This window comes from Dermochelys coriacea, chromosome 10 (genome assembly GCF_009764565.3).
Source record: "Dermochelys coriacea isolate rDerCor1 chromosome 10, rDerCor1.pri.v4, whole genome shotgun sequence".
NCBI classification, from domain to species: Eukaryota; Metazoa; Chordata; order Testudines; family Dermochelyidae; genus Dermochelys; species Dermochelys coriacea.
The window spans coordinates 37,817,863-37,845,200 of NC_050077.1; the positions used below are offsets into that span (position 1 = coordinate 37,817,863).

The window sequence follows — 27,338 nt, forward strand, 5'->3', positions numbered from 1 at the left end:
CATATCCTCTGCACTCCTCCTGTTTGCAGTGTTTCATCTCCTAAAAGGTAGGTTAAAAAACTTTGAATGTTTGTGCTTTGTTCATTTCTTCTGTCTTTGCTTGGCTGTATTTTTAAAGGCTGTGTGTCATACCTACCGTGCTGGGGCAGTAGCAGAGTGCTGATTGCAGCAACAAACAACAAGGTAAATAGCTCCTGAATATGCCCTTGCGAAACTAGTTCAAAGTAACCTATAAAAGTGTTCAAATGAGAGTTCATGAGACCATCCCACTGATCTAGCATTATTGTTCTGCACAGCCACAGAGGAGGCCTAGATTTCATTCATATATGTGGGTCATCTTCTTGAGATGGAAATTCTAGTGTTGGTGATTGGACTCCTTAGACCTTGTCTGCACTGGAAAAAATGCACCATGTTAGAAAACGTGTTAACTGAATGTGTTTGTACAGTGCCTAGCCCTGATCGGGGCTACTGCAATACAAGTGATAAAACTAAACTAATCTCTCATAATTTACATAATAAACCTGGTTTTCCTCTTAGAAAGGTTATAGACATTCATGTTTAAAAACACTCTGTGGTCATGGTTAATCCTAGCAGGGTAAACATTTTAAAACATGACTTGTCCATGCCTACACTAGGTACTGAGTCACTTAGTGCACTTTCATCCACGTCCAAGTTCTGGAAGATTTTGAAAAAGTCATGGATTTAAAAACTTGTAGGTTCTGGGAGATTTCAGACCCAATACAAGATCTTGAGAAATAGAAAAGGTGATTCAGTGGCTACTTACACTTTGTATATATTACAAACAAGTAATGAACATAACGATTCAAAGTATCTGCACTGGCTGTTGCTGATACATGAAATGAAAGCTAGCTTGATCTTGCTGGGCTTTGGCGGCCTTGAAGCACTTCAGTTTTAGTGATGAATCTGTATGAGAACCCACATTCCCACCAAAACAGTAAATAAGCAAACAAATTTGTAAATATTAGAGTGTGCTACACTTTTGATATGGTAATTAAGAAGTAAGAGTCCTTCTTTCCATGCATGGAATGTATTTAAACGCATTAAATAGAAAATTGCAATGCAGATTCCAGTAAACAAACTAATGTGAAGGATAAAAAGAACACTAATGAAGGATAGAAATCTTTAATTGGTAAATGGCTGCAGGTTTGCAGTATGAGCTCCAACTAATGGCTATTACAATTGCATGGCTAATTCATCTTCAATAGGTTTTCTCAATAAACTACTGGTTCTTCCTAAATAACAATGAGAAACTTCTTCTAATAGTGCAGTACTAACTCAGAATGCATACTTCTTTGAGTGGTGTGTGTGTGTGTGTGTGTGTGTGTGACACTGCATCCCATGTTCTTCATAGTGATATTATTATATGATTATGACATAATTATTAAGCATTTTATGCAAGACAGGTCATGTGAGATGTCATTGGAAAAGTTATGATTTGCTGAGTATGATTATCCTATGTTTATGCATGTATCATTTTTGTGTCTGAATTTATGAATATTGACTATGTATCTGTATTTCAGATATAGTTACACCTGGGTAATGCCCATTAGACAAGATGCTTTCAGTCTAGATAGCTGGTTGGGAAGGAACTATTCAGGGCAATGAGCCATTAGGGAGAACAATCGGCCTTAGGAGAAGCTTATCTCCCTGCTGGTGAGCCTTCCTGAGAACGCTACAGACAGCCTTTGAGTGATGGCTGCTATGACTCTAGAAGTACATGTGACCAGGCCACATGATGCTGGACTCCATTTTGGGATGTCAGTATTTTTCCACAGACTGGTCCGGGAACCAAGCTTTGGAACAAAGAGTTCCTGCCATATGCAAAAGCTATATAAGGCAGGGAGTGACATCATCAGGGGTTCTTCTGGAAACACCTGAGAAACAAAGACTGACCTGGGGAAAGTGCTGGACCCAGGCTCACGGGATTTCTAGCCTGTGTATAAAACACCTGGGGATTCCAAACTGTAAAGCAAGTGCCCTTTAAGAATCTCCAACCTGCTTGTATCATTTCTCAGGGTGAGAATCTGCTAATTCATATCCAATCTATTTAGTATATTAAGTTTAGTTTGCATTTTTTGTTTATTTACTAAGTAATCTGCTTTGATCTGTTTGCTATTCCTTTTAATCACTTTAAGTCTATCTTTTGTAGTAAGAACACTTGTTTTGTTTTAATCTACACCAGTGCATTATGACTAGAGTGCTTGTTCTCTTCATGTTGAGGGAGAGGTGGACCGGGTATTAAACCCATATATTGACCAGATTTGACCAGGGCAGGACAGTACTGCTCTGGGGTCCTAGGCTGGGAAGCTGATGGTTAGAGAGACTACGTGTAACTTCACCTGGGTTTTTCCCTGGCTGTATGAATGCTGGTGAAAGTGCAGGCTGGAGAGCTTTGCAACTTGTCATAGCAGCACAGTATAAGAGGGAGCCCAAGCTGGTGGATCAGAGGGCTCAGTGGTACCCCAGTTCCAGGTGGCACCCCAGGGGGAGCCTGTCACAGTGGTGTAATTGTACAGAATTAAATGCATAGCTTGTTGTCCTGAGTGAGATTTGCCCTTCATACACTGGTGGTGATTTTAAGTGTGGTGACTAGAGATCGGTTAAAGAGGTTACCAGTTTATTTTCTGTTTGTTTTTTTCGGGAAAGGGAAGTAGAGTCAGGAAAGCAGGAAAATGAGTGAAAGTGAAACTAGTAAGAAGCTGGAGCTGTGTAGATTGCAGGCAGAAGAGGGGAAAAGAACACAAAAGACTTATGGAATTAAAACAGATGGAAATTGATGTGCGAAGAGCCATAGAAGCAGAGAATGCCAGGCAAGAAGCTGCACGCTAGAGAGCCTTAGAACTGAAAAATATAGAGACTGACAAAGAAATTGAAGCCAGAAATTAGCCATGGAGGAGAAGGAATGCATCAACTGGACTTGCTAGAGAAGCAGAACCAGAACCCCTGAACACCAGGGAGTCCCACCTCTCCAAAAATCCACAAATGGGAACAGTTGTGTCCTGCATACTGCAAGACAGGGAACACAGTTGAATATTTCATCACCTTCAAGAGGCTGTGGGTACTACATGAGATTCCTGAGGACCAAAAGATGCCCACTTTGGTTGCAAAGTTGTCTGGGAGAGCTCTGGATTTATTAAATAAGATGCCACCATCTCTAGATGCTTCAGATTATGATAAATTCAAGGAAATGGTTTTAAAACAGTTTCAGATTACACTGAAACATATAGAGTAAAATTTAGAAGCCTTAAGAGGGTTGTTGGGATGAGCAGTGTGACATATGTAAACTAGATGAAAGATCTGATGGATAAGTGGGTAAAGGGAAAAGGTGTTATAAGCTTTGGAGGAATATGTGATCTTGTTGCTCAGGGACATTTCCTGAGTATAGGGAGAGATGTTGTGAAACAGTGTTTATGGGACAAAAAGGTAAAAATTGTGGAGGAGATGGCTACTCTAGCTGATCAATTTGAGCAAATTCAAGCATCTGTTGCAAAAAAAACTACAGACAGAGGGGTTTAAACCTTGTGAGAAGCAAGGTTCCCGTTTTACCCCTGAGAAGGAGGAGGGTGGATGGGAGGCTGGGCGCTCACCTCTCCAAATCTATTCCTCTAGTTCTTGTCCCAAATCGCCTGTAAAAACAGAGGAGCCCAAAAGGTGCTATCACTGTAATTCCACTGAGCACTTGAGGAATAAATGCCCTGTGCTGGGTGGGAACAGGCAGCAAGCAACTCATGAAAATGCTGCTACCCTGAGGATAGAGGCACCTCAGGCAATTATCATACAAGGTTTGTAAAAGTAGTCACTGCCCAGCCAGGTATGAAGCACATAAAGGCTGTCAGGATTAATGGCAGAGAACACCTGGGGTGGGAAGACATGGGCAGAAATTTCTGTGGTTAGAAGTATTGTGAAGGAAAGTGACTTACTGTCAGGACAGATGGCAGAGCTTTTATTAGTGGGAGATTACAAAATCCTTGTGCCTTTGGTTAAGGTACATATAGAAACTGAGGATTTGGAAGCTGTATTGTCTGTGGCTGTGGTAAATGATAACCCAATTGCTTTTGTTGCTGGGGAATGATTTCTTCCATGTAGCTGTCAAGGAGAAATTTTATGCTGGAACCCCAGAGGGAAAGGAACTGCTGGAGGAATGGAAGAGTGTCTCTTTAATTCCTCTACACCAGTAGAAAACTGTGTGCTTCCAGGGATGGGTGTAGTTGAGACCAGCTCCTGCTGCCTGGTAGCTAAAGGCAGCATCTCCTCCAGGTGGGGAGGGAAATGTGTTGCCTGTAAGTGAGAAAACTGTCCAGGTTGCTGGCTACCAGCAGGTTGTAGCTAAGTGAGAGACAAACCTCACTCTATGGTGCATAGGAAGATGTGTCCTAGAGGAAAGCCCAGAGAAGGGTGATAGAATCCTAGAGACCACTGAGGTGGGAGATGGTTCCATTGACTGTGTAGCTGGGGGCAAACTCAGCTCAGAGAGAAGTTTGTGCGGCACCTGCCAGTGAAAGAACTGTTCAAGCTGTTTGCTGTGAGCTCATCACAGTTGGATAGGGGATAGATCCCACTCTAGATAGCACAGAGGTGTGTGTCTTAGAGGGGGCCCAGAGAAGGAAGCTGAGAGAGAATTGATAGGAGTACGGGTATGTCTCCTCACTAATTACGTGGTGGGATTTGCTCAGAATAGAACAGCTGTTCCAGCTTCTGTGCACCCAGGCACGCAATCTGTGGCTCAGGCTTTAAGAGGGACCCGTGTAACTGATCTCTTGGAGGGGAGCAGTCACACAACTAACCTTTGGGAATAGAGATAGATGGGTGACAGAAGGTACCCCACTCTAGGTCCCACTTTTGCAAAATGCTGTTCCTGATATATTTATGGAAACTGTCTCTTTGACAGGATGGGAATCCTACTAATCTGCTTTGATCCATTTGTTATCCCTTATAATTAAGGCTATGATTTAGTCATGGGTATTTTTAGTAAAAGTCAAGGACAGGTCATGGGCAATAAACAAAAATTCACTGCCTGTGACATGTCCATGACTTACACTAAAATTACCTGTGATTAAATCTTGTGGGTGGGGTGGCGCTGGAGGGCCATGGGGGGGCTGCTGCTGAAGAAGGGTGTGGGGGGGGGGTGCTGCTGGGGAGAGACCGGCCAGGGACCGCTGCCCAGGGCTGTGTCCTGCAGCTGCTCCGGTCAGCCGGGGCGTCTGCCTGGGGCCATGCCCCAGGCGGCTACTCCAGCTGGCCAGGGACTGCTGCCTGGGGTCTCGCCCCATGGCTGCTCAGGCCATCCGGGGATGACTGCCCAGGGCCATGCCCTGGGCAGCTGCTTTAGACAACTTTGGGATCAGCCACCCAGGCCCCTGCAGAAGTCATGGAGGTCTCGGAAAGTCACGTAACCCATGACTTCCACGAGCTGCATGACAAATACAGAGCCCTAATTATAATCACTTAAAATCTATCTTTTGTAATTAATAAACTTGTTTTTGTTTTATTCTAAACCAGTGAGCTTTGACTGGAGTGGGTGGGGAAAATCTCTGCTTGGTTACCACAAGTGTTCATTGTTCTCTTCACATTGAGGGAGAGGTGGACCAGGTGTTAAACCCATATACTGGCCAGATTTGACCAGGGCAGGACAGTACTGTTCTGGGGTCCCAGGTTGGGAAGCTGGTAGTTAGAGAGCCTACATGTAACTGCAACTGGGTATGTCAGAGGGCTCAGTGGTACCCCAGTTCCAGGTAGCACCCTGGAGGGAACTCATCACAGTGTGGTGTACTAACTTATAGATTCTATTTTCAGCAACAAACATGTGCCAGAGTCCCCCACTCCTACCCAGCCTATCTGAACTGTTCATTTTAATTTGCCTTTACTTTTAAAGGTACCTGCTCCACTCATGAAGGCATTTTAAAGTATCACTTTTGCTAAAATACAAATTTAACTCTTCTGGCCTTCCATTCCATCAGTGCTGGTTAATCATTGTTGTCTAAAGTTTCTGATCCACCTCCTTTTGTCCGAATCCTTCAGTAATGCTGCAGTCTAGTGTTTGTGTCCTGTCAATAAATGGAAAATGATGAAGGGTGATTGTCAAGAGTCAAAGATTCCATGCTTTGCATAATCTTCTTTTTCAAATCTGATGATGGCCATTTAGGGACTTTTGCAAGAGATAAGGTGCATGGGTGAATATGGAGTACATACAAACACTGCAAGCTTTAAGAGAAAAGCTGTAGGAAAGCAAAGTGGCTGCTAAGATTGAGGGTTAAACAAGAATGCTAGCGGGACACGGGATCAGACTGGAGTCTGGGGAGATGGGTGGTTTCTCCCAGAACAGTAGAGGATACCCAGGAAAGGGAATAGAAAAGACACCAATGCACCCTCTTAACATTCACAATCCTTTGCTGGTAGGTAAGGAATCCTGGGTCTACATGGATAACTGTAATTGTGAAAGTAGCAGTGTTTAGTGTGGGGCTTCATACTAACTCTTAGCCTATTTACCACGATTTTTCCCCAGGAGTACTGTCACAAACCAATCAATAGTCTTCAGTGATTTTTGAGTTTTCCCTGAGTGTGGCGAAAGTTGTCTAATGCTTATGTATTGCAAGCAGGAAATTCTGCTACCTGTGGAAGGATATGGAGGACTTATCCAATTCTCTCCCACGATGCCATCATTTTTTTAATTGCAGGGAAGGTAAAGTCAGAAGGATGTGTCAGTGGACAGATGTTTCAGAGATCTAGATTCAGTTCCTGGTGCAAACCAGATTTCCTTTTTGACCTTTGACAAGTCAGTCTTTCTTGTGCCTCAGTCTCCTATCTATAGAATGGACATAATACTTCCATACCTTACAGGTATCAGAGGGGTAGCCGTGTTAGTCTGTATCCACAAAAACAACGAGGAGTCCGGTGGCACCTTAAAGACTAACAGATTTATTTGGGCATAGGTTTTCGTGGGTAAAAAACCCACTTCTTCAGGTGCACTTCTGAAGAAGTGGGTTTTTTGCCTACCTTACAGGGGTATTGCAAGGAGAAAATCCATTAATGATTGTGAGCCACGCAAGTACTGTGGTGATGGGGTCCAGGGTGGATAAAAATCAATTATATTTTTTAAAAATAAAAAAAACTAATTTTTTTATTTAAATCAGATTTTTGGATAAGTTTTTTTTCCTCAAAAAGCATTTTATCTAAAGATATATTTGAGCTATAACGTATCTTAATTAAAACTATCTCATCATGGAATAGGGATTATAAATTCTAATTCTATAGTATGAGACAATATATTCGTGTAATGTTTAAGAAAAGTTTTGTAAATGAGTTCCAAGAGTTCATGGATTAGGGACCCAATCTTATGGGGTTCCAGGGGCTTCTGTATAGATTATTTAGGTTAATCTTTCTATCTACCCAATGGGACTCAGTGCTCAATCTAGAAAATACCATCAGAGATGCTTAGTTTTGCAGTTCTCAAACTGTGGATTTGTCTCTCCAGAGATAACATGCTTGTTAACAGCAAAAAATGTTCTAAAATAAATAAATTAATAAATAGAGGTGAGAAATAACAGACCTCAACCCTATTGTCCCTCTGCAGATTTGTGTACACAGAGTCAATCCCTTATGTCGCTCTAAAAGTGCAAAGTTTCAAAAAGTTCAATGAATAGAAGATAGTTGGGGGCGGAATAGATCTGGACAAGGAGAAGAAGTCTGGAGATAAATGTGAGAAGGGAGGGACAGGCAGCAGAAATAAAAGTGAAACTCTTTGAGCAGCATATTCCAGAAGCCTTGATGTCTTTCTGAGTGTAGCCTTCATTGATTTGAGATCTACCATACCATTGTCTCACTAGAAAGGAAAACCTATGATGGCAGCAGGCTGTAAAAGAGACCCAGTTTGGGAATATTTTAATTAAATAATGAAATATTCCTCTACTTGTGGGTAAGACAGGCATGTGTGCAAAATGCAAACAGTGCAGCAAAGAAATGCAAAGCCTGGTTGCCCAAAAGAAACATCATCATGAGAAGTGTTCGTTCTCAGGAGGAAGCTGCGTTGAAGATGATGAAAGGAACATGTCTGAACATGCAGGATCTTCAGGTTGGTAAAAGTTTTTTTATTTCATACTTCTTTCTTAAGGACTGCCTGTCTTCCTTCTGAACTATTCTTGAATTCTCATGTTTGACCAAAAAATATAGTTGTTACTCTATGGTACTAACATTTCAGATGCAGTTGTAATAAAAAAAAATAGCTGAAATAGGCAGATCTTCCTTTTACAATTTCACCTTTAAAGTAGTACTGAGTGTCAGTGAATGCAATGAGTAATACTAAATGAGCAGTATGGTAATAATAATTAAATAACTGCATTGACTTATTTTGTTTAGGAGAATCTATCCTCAATATACAGGATTCTGAAGACTATCCACCTTTAAGATCACCATCATTTTCTATAGTTTCATAGTTATCTGCCAATGATAGTGTTTCAGTCACATCATGTACGTCATACGTCACGTAGCCATAGTATATCACCTGTAGCAAAAGAAAAAAAAAATCTCCATCATCCAGAAACAACTATAGATATCTTTGTGATAAGAACCAGCAGATTACAAAAAGAGGTAATTGATGAAAATATTGCCCGGTTTGTTTATGCTCCTTTCCGTATGATTGAGAACCCACACTTCATTAACATGGTTCAGTCATTAAGACCAGGATACAATCCACCCAAAAGAGCAGATTTTGCAGGCAAATAGCTGGATAAAGTGTATGAAAGAGAGATTGAGCAGTATGCAAAAGGTCTACAGGGTAAAATTGTTAACCTGAGTTTTGATGGGTGGAGCAATGCCCACAATGATCCCGTTGTATGTGCTTGTGTGACAACAGAAGAAGGGAATGTTTTCCTTACAGAAACAATTGATACATCAGGAAATGCACACGCAGCAGAATACTTCCAAGAAGTAGCAGTAAAAGCTTTAACAAACTGTGAAAAAAAAATTCAAATGTCTAGTACGCAGCTTGGTCACAGACAATGCTGCAAATGTATCCAAGATGAGAAGAAATTTAGAGTCCCAAGCTAATAACGTGGTTGCAGTACTCATTTGATGCACCTCCTAGCCAAAGACTTCAGTGTTCCAGAAATAAAGGCTAATGTTGTTAAAATGGCAAAATACTTCCGTAACAACCACTTTGCAGCAGCTGTTCTGAAAAAAGTGGGAGGAACCAAGCTAACTCTTCCACAGGATGTGCGATGGAACTCAGTAGTGGACTGTTTTGAGCATTATATCAAGAACTGGCCTAATCTGATGACAGTTTGTGAACAAAATCGTGGAAAAAAAAATAGATGGCACTGTCGCAGCCAAAGTTCTCAAGAGTGGCTCAAGAGAAAGGTTGAACACATGCTGAGTATCCGGAAGCCTATTTCTGTAGCCTTGAACAAAATGCAGAGAAACAGCTGTTTTATTGCTGATGCTGTTGAAATTTGGAAGGAACTGAGTGAGATCTTAAAAAGAAAAATATGCAATGACAGAGTTAAATTACAAGCATTAAAAAAACGAATGGGACACGCACCATCTCCAGCTCATTTTCTCGCAAATATTCTCAATACTCAGTACCAGGGTCAAACCTTAACTGCTGAAGAAGAGGAGTTGGCTATGACATGGACACATAATCCTAGATTATTGGGGTTGGAAGAGACCTCAGGAGATCATCTAGTCCAATATCCTGCTCAAAGCAGGACCAACACCAACTAAATCATCCCAGCCAGGGCTTTGTCAAGCCGGGCCTTAAAAGGATGGAGATTCAAGCACCTCCCTAGGTAACCCATTCCAGTGCTTCACCACCCTCCTACTGAAATAGTGTTACCTAATATCCAACCTAGCCCTCCGCCACTGCAACTTGAGACCATTGCTTCTTGTTCTGTCATCTGCCACCACTGAGAACAGCCAAGCTCCATCCTCTTTTGAACCGCCCTTTAGGTAATTGAAGGCTGCTATCAAATCCCCCCCATTCTTTTCTTCTGCAGACTAAATAACCCCAGCTCCCCCAGCCTCTCCTCATAAGTCATGTGCCCCAGCCCCAATCATTTTCATTGACTTTTGCTGGACTCTCTCCAATTTGTCCACATCCCTTCTGTAGTGGGGGGACCAAAACTGGATGCAATACTCCAGATGTGGCCTCACCAGTGCCAAACAGAGGGGAATAATCACTTCCCTTGATTTGCTGGCAATGCTCCTACTAATACAGACCAATATGCCATTGGCCTTGGCAACAAGGGCACGCTGCGGACTTGTATCCAGCTTCTTGTCCACTGTAATCCCCAGGTCCTTTTCTGCAGAACTGCTGCTTAGCCAGTCGGTCCCCAGCCTGTAGCAGTGCATGGGATTCTTTCTTCCTAAGTGCAGAACTCTGCACTCGTCCTTGTTGAACCTCATCAGATTTCTTTTGGCCCAATCCTCCAATTTGTCTAGGTCACTCTGGACCCTCCATCGTGTCTACCTCTCCCCACAGTTTAGTGTCATCTGTGAACTTGCTGAGGGTGCCATTAATCCCATCATCCAGATCATTAATGAAGATGTTGAACAAAACCAGCCCCAGGATTGACCCTTGGGGCACTTTGCTTGACATCGAGCAGTTGATCACTACCGTTGAGCCCAACAATCTAGCCAGTTTTCTATCCACCTTATAGTCCATTCATCCAATTCATACTTTTTTAACTTGCTGGCAATCATCCAGCAATCATCCCTCCATAATGCCAACTATAATAAACTTCAGAGCTAAGGGTGAACCATTCAAGAAATATATGTTTGCTGATGTTTTAAGGAAAGTCATACCAGTGAACTGGTGGAAGTCACTAAGGCACTTGGATTCAGAGACTCTTGAAGTGATAATCTCACTTTTAACAGCAGTAGCTTCTTCAGCTGGTGTAGAAAGAATATTTTCTTCCTTTGGACTAATTCATTCCAAATCGAGAAATCGTTTGGGACCTGAAAAAGCAGGAAAGCTTGTTTTTCTTTTCCAGATTATGAACAAACAGTAAAATGAAGGTGAAGACGACTGAGTTAGCTGCAGATGCCAATATTTTAAGTTTCTCATGTTGACCTGGCTGACCTAGTCAATTCAATTTTTGTTGATTTTTTTTTAAATATTTCATTTAACTATTTTAGTTAAAAATAATTTTAACAAAAACAACCCTGATTTTTAAAATCGTGAATGTTTAACTAAATTCTGAAATTCATATGCTTGTTTTGTTAAATTATATGTTTGCTGTTGGGGAAAAAAATCCAGAATACATAACGTTGTTTTAGTTAAATAAAACAATTTAAATGTCTGTCTGGTGATGTTCTCCTAATACAGCATGGCAAGAAAATCCTCCAAATATTAATGATTAACCTGTTGAATTGGAGATAGTTCACCTCCCAATGACTTCATAAATATCTGCTTCAATTATCTTTGATAAATGAAATAACCAATCATTCATTCATTTTCTGATATAGCTGTAAAGCTAGTCTGAAAAGTTTTTTCAAAATAAATCACTTACAAAATATACAGTGTGTACCTTCTAAAAATGAAACCTACATCTATTTCTGAGTTGTGAAGAATATGTATTGAGGTTATAACCACCACCAAGAATGCACTTTTATGTAGAAATCCATGATTAAATCAAGTTTTCCTGACTAATGATTTAAATCAATTTGATTTAAATCAAATCCACCCTAATGGGGCCTATCTAAGGGCATGGCTACACTGGCGAGTTAGCGTGCATTAATGCAGCCCCGGGCACTCTAACTCATGACGCTTCCACACTGGCAAGGCACATAGAGCGCCCGGACTCCATGGCTGGAGCGCTCCTTGTAATCCACCTCGATGAGAAGCATAATACTTGATGTGCCCCGGCTGGAGTGCCGCAGCGCCAGTGTGGACACTCTGGTCTATTAATGCGCTCTGATCGGCCTCCAGAGGTATCCCACAATTCCTTTTCTAGCCACTCTGGTCATCACTTTGAACTCTACTGCCCTGCCCTCAGGTGACCAACTGTCAGACCTGCTCTTTAAATTCTCTGGGAATTTTGAAAATATCCTTCCTGTTTGCTCAGCAAGGCGTGGAGTGCTCTCAGTGAGTCTATCCAGGTGTCCGTGCCCCACACGCCAGGCAATCTCCAGCATGGAGCAGTGGTGATGTGCTGGACCTCATCAGTGTTTGGGGGGAGGAAGCTGTCTAGTCCCATCTGCGCTCCAGCCATAGGAATTACAATACCTTTGGGCAAATGTCAAGGGACATGATGGAAAGGGGCCATACCGGGACGCACTGCAGTGCACGGTTAACGTGAAGGAGCTGCGGAATGCCTACCACAAAGCCCACGAGGCAAACTGCCACTCTGGTGCTGTGCCCGCGACCTGCTATTTCTACAAAGGGCTGGACGCAATACTTGGGGGAGACCCTGCCTCCACTCCGACGACCACCCTGAACACTTCAGAGCCCAGTGCAACGAGGCAGGAGGAGAAGGAAAGCGGGAGCAAAGGTGCTGAGGAGGAGCGGGACAGCCCGACATCCCTAGATGCGTGCAGCCAGGAGCTGCTCTCAAGTCAGGAGGAAGGTAGCCAGTCGCAGCGTCGGGTGCTTGGGGAAGAACAAATGCCAGAGGAGATGCCTGGTAAGCGGCTTTTATTTTGGGAAGGAAGTTCGTTGCCGGCTCTTGGGGCAAGAAGAGTTAGGGCTGCATGCATGCCTAGAAGATGTAATAGGGGGTTGATGTGCTCTCTCACATCATAGAAATCGGCCTCAGTGATGTCTTCAAAGGTCTCATGCAGAAGCTGGGCAATCCGCTTGCGCGGGTTCCTTAGCAGAGCTACTGTGCTCCTTGTCCCAGTAAGGCTAACATGTCCGCACCACTGTGCCATGAAGCGGGGGGGGGACCATTGCTACACACAGGCAAGGTGTATATGGGCCAGAGCGGAAGCCGCATTGTAGTAGAAGACCCTCCCTGGCTTCCCAGGTCACCCTCAGCAGTGAGATATCTTCCAAGACAAACTCATCCTGTGGAAAATGTGGGAACAGTGTTCCATATGGGGCCCCCTGCAGCTGTTGGCTCTCCCCAAGGCACAGAACCCTAGAGGACAGTACGGCCGTGAAACAATCAGTCCCCCTTGCTCCTGTGCTTACTCACTATTTTGGGGTTCCTGTGGGTTATGTGCACTCGCTTTGGGGCGGACAGTTTCTACTATTATGTACTGTGCTTGTCTACTTTAAGTACGGCCGAATCATTGCTCTCTCTGGTGTGAACAATGCTGCCTCTGTTAAGTGTTGCATTTTGGCTTTACAGCTGCAACCTTGAGATCTCAGCCAACCTTGTTATCAACAGCCAAAAGATTCCAAAGAATTAGGAAGCGGCCACGTAGAAGCAAAGAGGACATGCTGCATGAAGTAATGCAGCAGTCCCTTAATGAAAATCAAAAAGCGCAGGAGTGGCGGGAGAGTGAAAGGAGGGTCTGCCAGCAGAATGTGAATCACCGGCACCAAAGCATGGAGCGGCTGCTAAGCATTATGGAGCACCAAGCGGACTCAATTCAGGCGCTCATAGCAATGCAGGGGGAGCACTTCTGTGCCCGCCCGCCCTGCACCCTTTTTCCCAAAACTCTTTCCCTTATTCCCCCATGTCACCTCCAACCCACTTTCCCCAACATCTGGGTTCTTATCGCCACCAGCTGCCTCCAACACCTATAGCTTCACCACCCAGTCCTGCAAACTACGACCCTTATTCAACCCCCCATCACCATGCAGTATAGCCATCCTAAATTGCAGCACTCATTGCGCAGCACTCCAGACAGGAAGGCCGAGTATGATAACAGGACATATGCAAATCTGTGATTGTACCGTTCCCCACCCTACCCCTTTGCCCTTTCTGTTTCCTAAGCAATTGTGTTTCTTTTCAATAAATGTATTTTTTGTCTTTGAAAACATTCTTTATTATTGCATTAAGTAAAAGATACCTTAGCCCAGGAAAGAAACAGGCACTGCAAGTCAGTGTAGCAAACACAGATTCCTACTAACATTGGAACCACTGCACTTCACTCCCATGCAGGGCACCAAACATTACTGGTGGCTTTCAGCCTCAAATTTATCCCTCAAGGCATTCCTAATCCTTGCAGCCCTGCACTGAGCCCCTCTAATAGCCCTGCTCTCTGGCTGTTCAAATTCAGCCTCCAGGTGTTAAACCTCCAAGGTCCATGCCTGAGTGAATCTTTCACCCTTCCCTTCACAAATGTTATGGAGGATACAGCATGCGGATGTAACCGTGGGGATGTTGTCATCGGCCAGGTCCGGCTTCCCATACAGACAGCACCGGCAGCCCTTTAAATGTCCAAAAGCACACTCCACAGTCATTCTGCACCAACTCAGCCTGTTGTTGAACCACTCCTTGGTGCTCTCAAGGCTCCCTGTGTAGGGTTTCATGAGCCATGGCATTAAAGGGTAAGCGGAGTCTCCAACGATCACAGGGGCATTTCAACTTCCCCTATAGTGATCTTCTGATCTGGGAAGAAAGTCCCGACTTGCAGCTTCCTGAACAGGCCTGTGTTCTGAAAGATGCGTGTGACATGCACCTTTCCGAACCAGCCTGCATTAATGTCAGTGAAACACGCACTGTAATCCACAAGTGCCTGGAGAACCATAGAGAAATACCCCTTCCAATTAACGTACTCGGAGGCTAGGTGAGCTGGTGCCAGAATTGGAATATGCGTCCCATCTATCGCCCCTCCATAGTTAGGGAAACCCATTTGTGCAAAACCAGCCACAGTGTCATGCACATTACCCAGAGTCACAGTTCTTCTGAGCAGGATGCAATTAATGGCCCTACAAACTTGCATCAACATGATTTCAGTGGTCGATTTTTCCACTCCAAACTGGTTAGCAGCTAATTGGTAGCTGTCTGGAGTTGCCAGCTTCCAGATTACAATAGCCACCCTCTTTTCCACTGGCAGGGCAGCTCTCAATCTCATGTCCTTGTGCTGCAGGGTGGGGGCGAGCTCAGCACACAGTCCAATGAAAGTGGCTTTTCTTATCTGAAAGTTCTGCAGTCACTGTTCGTCATCCCAGAGTTGAATGACTGTGATCCCACCACTCAGTGCTTGTTTCCCAAGCCCAAAAGCAGTGTTGCACTGCGGTGAGCATGTCCATGAATGCCACAAGCAGTCTTGTGTCATATGCGTTATGCAAGTCGACATCATCATCGGACTCCTCACTGTCAGTTTGTAGCTTGAGGAGTAACTCAACTGCCATTTGGGACATGCTGGCGAGACCCATCAGCATATTCCTCAGCACTTTGGGATTCATTCCTGTAGACTGAAAGGGAAGACAGAGCACGCAGTACAAAAAAGTTGAAAGCTTGCTCCAAATGTGGACTGAAGCACAGGGATTGCTGGGATGCAAAGTGATGCATCATGGGGCATTGGGACAGGACCCAGAATGCCCCGCACTCCCTCCCCACTTCCCACAAGCCACAGCACCATAATGGGAAGAGGTGCTCTGTGGGATAGCTGCCAATAATCCACCGCTCCCAATGCCACTGCAAGTGCTGCAAATGTGGCCACACCAGTGCACTTGCAGCTGACAGTTGAACACACTGCAGCGCTTTCCCTGCTGCAGTCTCCGAGGGCTGGTTTAACTCTCAACGGTCTAAATCTGCAAGTGTAGCCATGCCCTAAGTACACTGATGGTTAGATGAGAATTCAGGGCTGCCGTGCAAGAGGTGAGCCTCCTTTAACATTTCTATCGGAAGGTTAGTGAGCTTCATAAAATGACTTGTGCCTAAACCAACACACGTTCAGTCTCCCCATTAGGAATGCTGACAGCGGGGCAGCTTAGAGATGCCCTACTTGCTATAGTAAATGACACAGGATTGGTAACTTTGGGCAGCTCCCAATCTCTCTCTTTAGCAAGCAGTTAGTAAGGAGTGCTGCAAGTGCATGAGTGACTACTCAGGACTCCCAAGTAGGAATCTTCATAAAGTGATGTAGCATTTCTCACACTATAAGGAGCTCCTAGCTACACTAACATACTCAGCACATTATTTATGAGGTCCTCTCTGCATTCTGTGAAGTTGTGGGGGAAAGAAAAGAACTAAACCAACAATGGCCGAGATAAAAATACTGTAAAACCTATCAAACACTTGGGACCCTTTCCCACACTCAGTACACCCTCGTGGAATGCAGAATTGATTCTCCAGAGCTTGGTTCAGCTGATTGCTATCTGATCCTTTAGCACCTTGTTTGAGCCCTTGTGTCTCTTCCACCAGATGTACTTGGCTGTGGCACTTGTACTGATAACTGGCTTCACCATCAGATGCAGATGCAATAACAGTTTTTAAACCTTCTGTTATCATGGGTTTGAGTGGATTGATTCCTTCTTTAACCCAGAGTAATAAAGGGTGGGTAGATATATTGATCCTTGTATTGCCAATCCCAAGGGTTCTCAAATCATGAATCAGGCCCCCACAACTCAAGAGATTGGATTTTAAAATCACGAGATTTTAAAAAATAATACATTTGGGATCTTTTACTTTGTCTTGGTTTCTGAGCGTATAGGGTGCACTCGGATCATGTTTTCAAGCTTATCTCTGCAACCATGAGGATGCAAAACTCTTTTTTAACAAAAGCAGAGATTCTCAATAATCCAATGACTGCAGAAGCCAGGGCTTTCCGAAAACACCAAATATCATGAGACTCATGATAAAATTGTGGGAGATGGCAACTCTGATATCTATGTAACTCTAGTGTGACTGAGATATTTGCAAGAATTCTCAAATTCCACAAATACAAACAGGACTCGAGAGACCAGGAAGTGCCAGAATATTTGGGTGGACTTGCAGTATTTTCTCCCCTGTGGGGTGCATCTCTCTAGTGCTGGTACTAATGGGGCTATCCTTGAGCGGCAAATCTAACTGAATTTGTTTTTTAAGGTCCTGATATTCCCCTGTTCATTCAAACATTGAGCTCCTCTGCACCTGCCATTGATAGCATGGCTGAGTAAGAGCTGCAAAGTTCTCTCCAGTAAAGCCACTAATCATTATGGATTCCACCAAACGGCAACATTGTTTCTTTCCTCCATCAAACCACGCTGTCCTCACCTCGTGGCCTGGATCTTCAGAGAGCAGGGTACTCACTGAGGCATTTCCACCTAGGCATGTTCTCACATTCAGCTGTCCCCTTTGTGTGTTGCTTGTCAGATTATCTTCTCTCTCTCAACAGTATTTCCCATGTTTCACAGACAGAACGTGCACTTGGCAGTGCATGCTGAGAACTTCAAGTCTGAAATCGTCAGCGTGAAAGAGATGAGAGACATCTGGTCCTGGATCCCAGAGCGCTTTGCACTTTGCCAGCCCCTATTGCTTTTCACCACCTTGGAGCATGGCTGCAGCCTAAACAGGTAACCTGGTCTTTCCTATTGTACAAGTAGAAAAGAACAGCCAACCAATGCTAACTGGGTACAGAAATCCTCATCCAAAGCATGGCTCACCAAAATATGCATCCAAAGACTATTATGGGAGTGACCGATTGCAAGTGCCAGGGAAGTCTGAATCTCTCCTCCCGCATCTCAGTTACAGTTACCACAAGGATAGCTTCCAAAATTAGAGGCTATGGTCCTGCATCCAATTAGGGCTGGACTCCACTACCGGGGAGATCAATGCTGCTGCAATCGATGCAGCAGGGATCAATTTAACAGGTCTAATGAAGACCCACTAAGACCGCTCTTCGGTCGACCCCGGTACTCCAGCTGTCTGAGGAGAGTAAGGGAAGTTGACCGGAGAGCATCTCCTGTCGCCTCAGCGCCATGAAGACACTGTGGTAAGTCAGCCTAAGCTACGTAGACTCCAACTACGTTATTCTCGTAGCTGGAGAAGCATAACTTAGATTGGCTTACCCTCATAGTAAAGACAAGCCCTCAGTGTGAGTGCTAGTCCTGAATTACCCCTGTTTGAGTGCTAACCATAGGAATTGTAGTTAATTCATAGAATCATAGAAATGTCGGTCTGGAAGGGACATCGAGATCTCATAGAGTCCAGCCCCCTGCACAGAGGCAGGACCAAGTAAACCTAGATTCATAGATATTAAGGTCAGAAGGGACCATTATGATCATCTAGTCTGACCTCCTGCACAATGCAGGCCACAGAATCTCACCCACTCACTCCTGCGATAAACCTCTCACCTATGTCTGAGCTATTGAAGTCCTCAAATCATGGTTTAAAGACTTCAAGGAGCAGAGAATGCTCCAGCAAGTGACCCGTGCCCCATGCTACAGAGGAAGGCAAAAAACCTCCAGGGCCTCTTCCAATCTGCCCTGGAGGAAAATTCCTTTCCAACCCCAAATATGGCGATCAGCTAAATCCTGAGCATATGGGCAAGATTCACCAGCCAGATATCCAGGAAAGAATTCTCTGTAGTAACTCAGATCCTACCTCATCTAAAAGAAAAGGAGTACTGGTGGCACCTTAGAGACTAACAAATTTATTAGAGCATAAGCTTTCGTGAGCTACAGCTCAGCATCCGATGAAGTGAGCTGTAGCTCACGAAAGCTTATGCTCTAATAAATTTGTTAGTCTCTAAGGTGCCACCAGTACTCCTTTTCTTTTTGCGAATACAGACTAACACGGCTGCTACTCTGATACCTCATCTAACCATCCCATCACAGGCCATTGGGCCAATTTACCATGAATAGTTAAAAATCAATTAATTGCCAAAATCATGTTATCCCATCATATCATCTCCTCCATAAATTCATGGAGTTTAATCTTAAAGCCAGATAGGTCTCTTGCCCCCACGGCTTCCCTTGGAAGGTTATTCCAAAACTTCACTCCTCTGATGGTTATTTGTCTAATTTCAAGTCTAAACTTCCCGATGACCAGTTTATATCCATTTGTTTTTGTGTCCACATTGGTACTGAGCTTAAATAATTCCTCTCTCGCTCCGGTATTTATCCTTCTGATATATTTATAGAGAGCAATCATATCTCCCCTCAACCTTCTTTTGGTTAGGTTAAACAAGCCAAGCTCCTTGCGTCTCCTTTCATAAGACAGATTTTCGATTCCTCGGATCATCCTAGTAGCCCTTCTCTGTACCTGTTCCAGTTTGAATTCATCCTTCTTAAATATGGGAGACCAGAACTGCACACAGTATTCCAAGAGAGGTCTCACCAGTGCCTTGTATAATGGTACTAAAACCTCCTTATCTCGACTGGAAATACCTCACCGGATGCACCCCAAAACTGCATTAGCTTTTCTCGCAGCCATATCACATTGGCAGCTCATAGTCATCCTATGATCAACCAATATTCCAAGGTCCTTGTCCTCCTCCATTACTACTAATTAATGCGTCTGCAGCTTATAACTAAATTTCTTGTTATTAATCCCTAAATGCATAACCTTACACTTCTCACTATTAAATTTCATCCTATTACTATTACTCCAGTTTACAAGGTCATCCAAATCTTCCTGTATGATATCCCGGTCTCTCTCTGAATTGGTAATACCTCCCAGCTTTGTATCATCTGCAACCTTTATTAGCACACTCCCACTTTTTGTGCTGAGGTCAGTAATAAAAAGATTAAATAAGATTGGTCCCAAAATTTATCCCTGAGGAACTCCACTGGTAACCTCCCTCCAACCTGACAGTTCACCTTTCAGTAGGACCCACTGTAGTCTACCTGTTAACCAGTTCCTTATCCACCTTTCAATTTTCATATTGATCCCCATCTTTTCCAATTTAACTAATAAATCCCCATGTGGCATGGAATCAAACGCCTTACTGAAATCTAGGTAAACTAGATCCACTGCATTTCCTTTGGCTAAAAAATCTGTTACTTTTTCAAAGAAGGAGATCAGATTGGTTTGGCACGATCTACCTTTTGTAAAACCATGTTGTATTTTGTCCCATCTACCATTGACCTCAATGTCCTTAACTACTTTCTCGTTCAAAATTTTTTCCAAGACCTTGCATACTACAGATGTCAAACTAACAGGCCTGTAGTTACCCGGATCACTTTTTTTCTCCTTTCTTAAAAATACGAACTATGTTAGCAATTCTCCAATCATTCGGTACAACCTCTGAGTTTACAGATTCATTAAAAATTCTTGCTAATGGGCTTGCAACTTCATGTGCCAGTTCCTTTAATGTTCTTGGATGAAGATTATCTGGGCCCCCCGATTTAGTCCCATTAAGCTGTTTCAGTTTCGCTTCTCCCTCAGATATGGTAATATCTACCTCCATATCCTCATTCTCATTTGTCATGCTACCATTAGCCTTATTAAAGACTGAGGCAAAGTATTGGTTTAGATATTGGGCCATGCCTAGATTATCCTTAACCTCCACTCCATCCTCAGTGTTTAGCGGTCCCACTTCTTCTTTTTTTGTTTTCTTCGTATTTATATGGCTATAGAACCTTTTACTATTGGTTTTAATTGCCTTTGCAAGGTCCAATTCTACTCGACTTTTAGCCTGTCTCACTTTATCCCTACATGTTCTGACCTCAATTAGGTAGCTTTCCTTGCTGATCACTCCCATCTTCCACTCCCTGTATGCTTTCTGCTTCTTCTTAATCACCTCTCTAAGATGGTTGCTCATCCAGCTTGGTCTACAACTTCCGCCTATGAATTTTTTCCCCTTTCTTGGGATACAGGCTTCCGATAGTTTCTGTATCTTTGACTTAAAGTAATCCCAGGCCTCCTCTGCCTTTAGATCCATAAATTCTTCAGTCCAATCCACTTTCCTAACTAATCTCCTTAATTTTTGAAAGTCAGCCCTTTTGAAATCAAAAACCCTAGTCACAGATTTAGTTTTGTTTATCCTTCCATTCAGTTTGAACTGAATTAGTTCATGATCACTTGAACCAAGATTGTCCCCTACAACCATTTCTTCTATGAGGTCCTCAGTGCTCACCAAAACCAAATCTAAAATGGCATCCTCTCTAATCGGTTCAGCAACTACTTGATGAAAGAATCCATCAGCTATCACATCTAGGAAAATCTGAGCCCTGTTATTATTACTAGCACTTGTCCTCCAGTCTATATCTGGGAAGTTAGTCTCCCATGATCACGCAGTTTCCATTAGTATTTACTTCATTAAAAACATGAAAGAGGGCTCTTTCCATATCCAGTATAGATCCCTGTGGTCTATAGCACACCCCAAGCACTATCGCAGGGGAAGCACTAGTAGTTTTCTTCCCCAATGTGATTTTTGCCCAGACGGACTCTGTCTTATCCATTCCATTGCTTCTTATTTCTTTACATTCTACCTCATTATTGATATACAATGCTACTCCACCACCTTTATCTTTGTTTCTGTCTTTCCTAAACAGCACATACCCTTCAATACCTGTAGTCCAATCATGACTACTATTCTGCCATGTTTCTGTTATGCCTATAATATCTGGTTTCACTTCCTGCACCAGTAGCTCTAGTTCCTCCATTTTGTTACCTAGGCTCCTCGCGTTGGTGTACAAACATCTTAATTTTTGCTGTTTGGCCTTGCTCACATTCTGTACCCAATTAGGCATGGTCATTTTACAGCCAGTATGACCTATTAGACTGGTATCCACCACACTGCCCTTCCTCCTTATGTCCATTCTCCTACCCACGGCTGTATCCTTCCTTACTTTAATTTTCTTCCCTCTCAATGCTAAAATCCGGCGTGGAGATTACCTGGAAATCTCCCAACCATCTCCCCCAAATTCCTAGTTTAAAGCTCTCTTAATCAGTTGTGCCAGCCTCCATCCTAGAAGTCTATTTCCTTCCCTACTCAGATGAAATCCATCCCGAGAGAACTGTCATCTGTCCATGAATGCCTTCCAGTGGCCATACATCCTAAAGCCCTCCTTACAGCACCACTGCCTAAGCCATCTGTTGATAGTCATAATCTTGTCACACCTTTGTTGCCCTTCTTTAGGAACAGGCAGAATCCCACTAAAGATCACCTGAGCCTCGATTTCCTTAAGCGTCTTCCCCAGCCTAGCATAGTCTCCCTTCATAGACCAACGCTGATAGGTGTTTGTCCAACCCGTTTTTAAAAATCTCCAATGATGGGGATTCCACACAGTGCCTAGGAGGCCTGTTCCAGAGCTTAACTATCCTTGTAGTTAGATATTTTTCCTAATATTTAATTTAAATCTCCCTTGCTTCAGATTAAGCCAGTTTACTTCCTGTTCTAGCTTCAGTGGATGTGGTGAACAATTGATCACTGTCCTCTAGTCTAATAGGTTATACTGGCTGTAGAATGACTGTGCTTAATAGGGTACAAAATGTGAGCGAGGCCAAACAGCAAAAATTAAGATGTTTGTACACCAATGCAAAGAGCCTCGGTAACAAAATGGAGGCACTAGAGCTACTGGTGCAGGAAGTGAAACCAGATATTATAGGCATAATAGAAACATGGCAGAATAGTAGTCATGACTGGACTACAGGTATTGAAGGGTATGTGCTGTTTAGGAAAGACAGAAACAAAGGTAAAGGTGGTGGAGTAGCATTGTATATCAATGATGAGGTACAATGTAAAGAAATAAGAAGCGATGGAATGGATAAGACAGAGTCCGTCTGGACAAAAATTACATTGGGGAAGATAACTAGTAAAGCCTCTCCTACGATAGTGCTTGGGGTGTGCTATAGACCTCCGGTATCTAATTTGGATATGGATAGAGCCCTTTTTAATGTTTTTAATAAAGTAAATACTAATGGAAACTGCGTGATCATGGGAGACTAACTTCCCAGATATAGACTGGAGGACAAGTGCTAGTAATAATAACAGGGCTCAGATTTTCCTAGATGTGATAGCTGATGGATTCTTTCATCAAGTAGTTGCTGAACCGATTAGAGAGGATGCCATTTTAGATTTGATTTTGGTGAGCAGCGAGGACCCCATAGAAGAAATGGTTGTAGGGGATAATCTTGGTTCAAGTGATCATGAGCTAATTCAGTTCAAACAGAACGGAAGGATTAACAAAAATAAATCTGCAACTAGAGTTTTTGATTTCAAAAGGGCTGACTTTCAAAAATTAAGGAGATTAGATAGGGAAGTGGATTGGAGTGAAGAACTTATGGATCTAAAGGTAGAGGAGGCCTGGGATTACTTTAAATCAAAGCTGCAGAAGCTATCGGAAGCGTCTATCCCAAGAAAGGGGGGAAAATTCATAGGAAGGAGTTGTAGACCAAGCTGGATGAGCAAGCATCTTAGAGAGGTGATTAAGAAGAAGCAGAAAGCATACAGAGAGTGGAAGATGGGAGGGATCAGCAAGGAAAGCTACCTAATTGAGGTCAGAACATGTAGGGATAAAGTGAGACAGGCTAAAAGTCGAGTAGAGTTGGACCTTGCAAAGGCAATTAAAACCAATAGTAAAAAGTTCTATAGCCATATAAATAAGAAGAAAACTAAGAAAGAAGAAATGGGGCCACTAAACACTGAGGATGGAGTGGTGGTTAAAGATAATCTAGGCATGGCCCAATATCTAAACAAATACTTTGCCTCAGTCTTTAATAAGGCTAAAGAGGATCTTAGGGATAATGGTAGCATGACAAATGGGAATGAGGATATGGAGGTAGATATTACCATATCTGAGGGAGAAGCGAAACTGAAACAGCTTAATGGGACTAAATCGGGGGGGCCCAGATAATCTTCATCCAAGAATATTAAAGGAATTGGCACCTGAAATTGCAAGCCCATTAGCAAGAATTTTTAATGAATCTGTAAACTCAGGAGTTGTACCGAATGATTGGAGAATTGTTAATATAGTTCGTATTTTTAAGAAAGGAAAAAAAAGTGATCCAAGTAACTACAGGCCAGTTAGTTTGACATCTGTAGTATGCAAGGTCCTGGAAAAAATTATGAAGGAGAAATTAGTTAAGGACATTGAAGTCAATGGTAGATGGGACAAAATACAACATGGTCTTACAATAGGTAGATCGTGCCAAACCAACCTAATCTTTTTTGAAAAAGTAACAGATTTTTTAGATAAAGGAAATGCAGTGGATCTAATTTACCTAGATTTCAGTAATGCATTTGATACCATGCCACATGGGGAATTATTAGTTAAATTGGAGAAGACGGGGATCAATATGAACATCAAAAGGTGGGTAAGGAATTGGTTAAAGGGGAGACTGCAACGGGTCCTACTGAAAGGCGAACTGTCAGGTTGGAGGGAGGTTACCAGTGGAGTTCCTCAGGGATTGGTTTTGGGACCAATCTTATTTAATCTTTTTATTACTGACCTCAGCACAAAAAGTGGGAGTGTGCTAATAAAGGCTGCAGATGATACAAAGCTGGGAAGTACTGCCAATTCAGAGAAGGATTGGGATATTATATAGGAGGATCTGGATGACCTTGTAAACTGGAGTAATAGTAATAGGATGAAATTTAATAGTGAGAAGTGTAAGGTTATGCATTTAGGGATTAATAACAAGAATTTTAGTTATAAGTTGGGGACGCATCAATTAGAAGTAACAGAAGAGGAGAAAGACCTTGGAGTTTTGGTTGATCATAGGATGACTATGAGCTGCCAATGTGATATGGCTGTGAAAAAAGCTAATGCGGTTTTGGCATGCATCAGGAGAGGCATTTCCAGTAGGGATAAGGAGGTTTTAGTACCATTATACAAGGCACTGCTGAGACCTCACCTAGAATACTGTGTGCAGTTCTGGTCTCCCATGTTTAAAAAGGATGAATTCAAACTGGAGCAGGTACAGAGAAGGGCTACTAGGATGATCCAAGGAATGGAAAACTTGTCTTATGAAAGGAGACTTAAGGAGCTTGGCTTGTTTATCCTAACTAAAAGAAGGTTGAGGGGAGATATGATTGCTCTATAAATATATCAGAGGGATAAATACAGGAGAGGGAGAGGAATTATTTAAGCTCAGCACCACTGTGGACACAAGAACAAATGGGTATAAACTGGCCACTAGGAAGTTTAGACTTGAAATTAGACGAAGGTTTCTAACCAGAGGAGTGAAGTTTTGGAATAGCCTTCCAAGGGAAGCAGTGGGAGCAAAAGATCTATCTGGTTTTAAGATTCTACTTGATAAGTTTATGGAGGAGATGGTATGATGGGATAATGTGATTTTGGTAAGTAATTGATCTTTAAATATTCAGGATAAATAGGCCTAATCCCCTGAGATGGGATATTAGATGGATGGGATCTGAGTTACCCAGGAAAGAATTTTCTGTAGTATGTGGCTGGTGAATCTTGCCCATATGCTCAGGGTTTAGCTGATCGCCATATTTGGGGTTGGGAAGGAATTTTCCTCCAGGGCAGATTGGAGAGGCCCTGGTGGTTTTTCGCCTTCCTCTGTAGCATGGGGCATGGGTCACTTGAGGGAGGATTCTCTGCTCCTTGAAGTCTTTAAACCACAATTTGAGGACTTCAATAGCTCAGACATAGGTGAGGTTTTTCGCAGGAGTGGGTGGGTGGCCTGTGCTGTGCAGGAGGTCAGACTAGATGATCAGAATGGTCCCTTCTGACCTTAGTATCTATGAATCTGTCTATTTAGAATAGCCCTTAACATATGTGAAGACTCTTATCAGTCCCCCTCAGTCTTCTCTTCTTAAGACTAAACATGCCCAGGTTTTTAACCTTTCCTCCTGGGTCAGGTATTCTAAACCTTTTATTAGTTTTGTTCCTCTTCTGTCCACTCTCTCTAATTTGTGCCCATCTTTCCAAAGTGTAGTGCCCAGAACTGGAGACAGCACTCCAGCTGAGGCCTCATCCCTTCCAAGTAGAGTGGGACAATTACCTCCCATATCTTATATACAACACTCATGTTAATACAACTCAGAATAATATTAGCTGTTTTCCCAACTGTATCACATTGTTGACTCGTATTCAGTTGTGATCCAGTATAACCCCCAGATCCTTTTCAGCAATACTATCTCCTAGCCAATCATTCCCCATTTTGTAGTTTTACATTTGCTTTTTTTTTCCTTCCTAAGTGTAGTACTTTGTACTTTTCATTATTGAATTTCATGTTGTTGAAAATACTTAGTCCTGCCGTGAGTGCAGGGGATTGGACTAGATGATCTCTCAAGGTCCCTTCCAGTTCTGTGATTTCAGAACAAATATCCAATTTCTCAAGGTTGTTTTGAATTCCAGTCCTATCCTCCAACATGATTCCCACCCAGAGGTGGATTAAGATTTATTGGGGCCCTGGGGGGCAAGGACACCGGCCAGGGGTTGCTCTCGGGCACCCAGACACCCCACCCAAGGCAGGCGGAGGGTCCGGGGCTCCCCACAACAGCTGGGGCTCCCTGGGCAGCTGTTACCATGGCCTAGCTTCGGCTTCTAGCCTGGCCAGGGAACGCCACCTCAAGGGGGAAGAGGAGGAGCAAGGGGCAGGGCCATAGTTCTGGTGTCCGTGGCCTCCCGGCACTTCTACACAGGTTACGGTGCTCCTGCGGTGCCCCCAAATTGGCTGTGGGCCCTGGACACAGGCTCCATGGGCATCATGAGTTAATCTGTGAGTTTCTCACCCTTCTCAGCTTGGTATCATCTGCAAATTGTATAAGCTCCACTCATTATCCATGTCCCTAATGAAAATATTTAAATCATGCTAAGCCTGTTATTGTGAAATTTTAACTGCTGTGACTGGCTGGTTTGATGATGACCAGTCACTCTCAAAGCTCTTACAGGTTTCAGAGTAGCAGCCGTGTTAGTCTGTATTCACAAAAAGAAAAGGAGTACTTGTGGCACCTTAGAAACTAACAAATGTATTTGAGCATAAGCTTTCGTGAGCTACAGCTCACTTCATCGGAATGCATCCGATGAAGTGAACTGTAGCTCACGAAAGCTTATGCTCAAATAAATGTGTTAGTCTCTAAGGTGCCACAAGTACTCCAAAGCTCTTACAGTGCTGAAGCTCCCCACCGGGCACAGCTGTGCTCCCAGTGGGGAGCAGGGAGCTGAGAGCCCGGTTGGCCAGGGAGCAGAGAGCCTCAAGGGGGAGCTGGAGCGGGAAGATCCACATCTGGAGTCTGGTAGGAAGCCAAGAGCCCAGATGGCAACCCAGCTGAGAGTGAGGAGCTAGGAGCCTGGGTGGCAGCTCAGCTTGGAGTTGAGACCAGGATTTAGTTGGTGCTGGTCCTGCTTTGAGCAGGGGATTGGACTAGATGATCTCCTGAGGTCTCTTCCAACCCTAATCTTATATGATTCTATGATTCTAAGCAGCCCACCTGGGAAGCCGGGAGCCAGCTTTCTTGTCAATTTCATGACAAGAATGATAGCCAAAGATGTAAGTAACATGTGTCACCGTAACTACACCAGCATAAGCCCTATGCCTCTCATGGAGGTGGAAGTGTTATGTCAGTGTAGTAAGGCACATCGGCAGGAGCAA

General features: G+C 43.4%; 1 protein-coding gene across 5 annotated transcripts in view; it reads left to right on the plus strand.

Annotated features, from left to right (window-relative positions):
• The window catches only part of TBC1D24 (TBC1 domain family member 24), a 71,141-nt gene that overhangs the window by 27,802 nt on the left and 16,001 nt on the right, over positions 1-27,338 (plus strand). For 3 of the 5 annotated variants that reach the window (XR_006274570.1, XM_038419710.2, XM_043493320.1), the window contains exons 3-4: positions 30-47; positions 17,246-17,404. Coding sequence is in view for 3 of the 5 variants with exons in the window: in XM_038419710.2 (XP_038275638.1) it covers positions 30-47; positions 17,246-17,404 (177 nt within the window). In the remaining 2 variants the exon portion in view is untranslated. The remainder of the gene's footprint in view (positions 1-29; positions 48-17,245; positions 17,405-27,338) is intronic. The other 2 variants (XR_006274571.1, XM_038419711.2) reach the window with 1 other exon arrangement.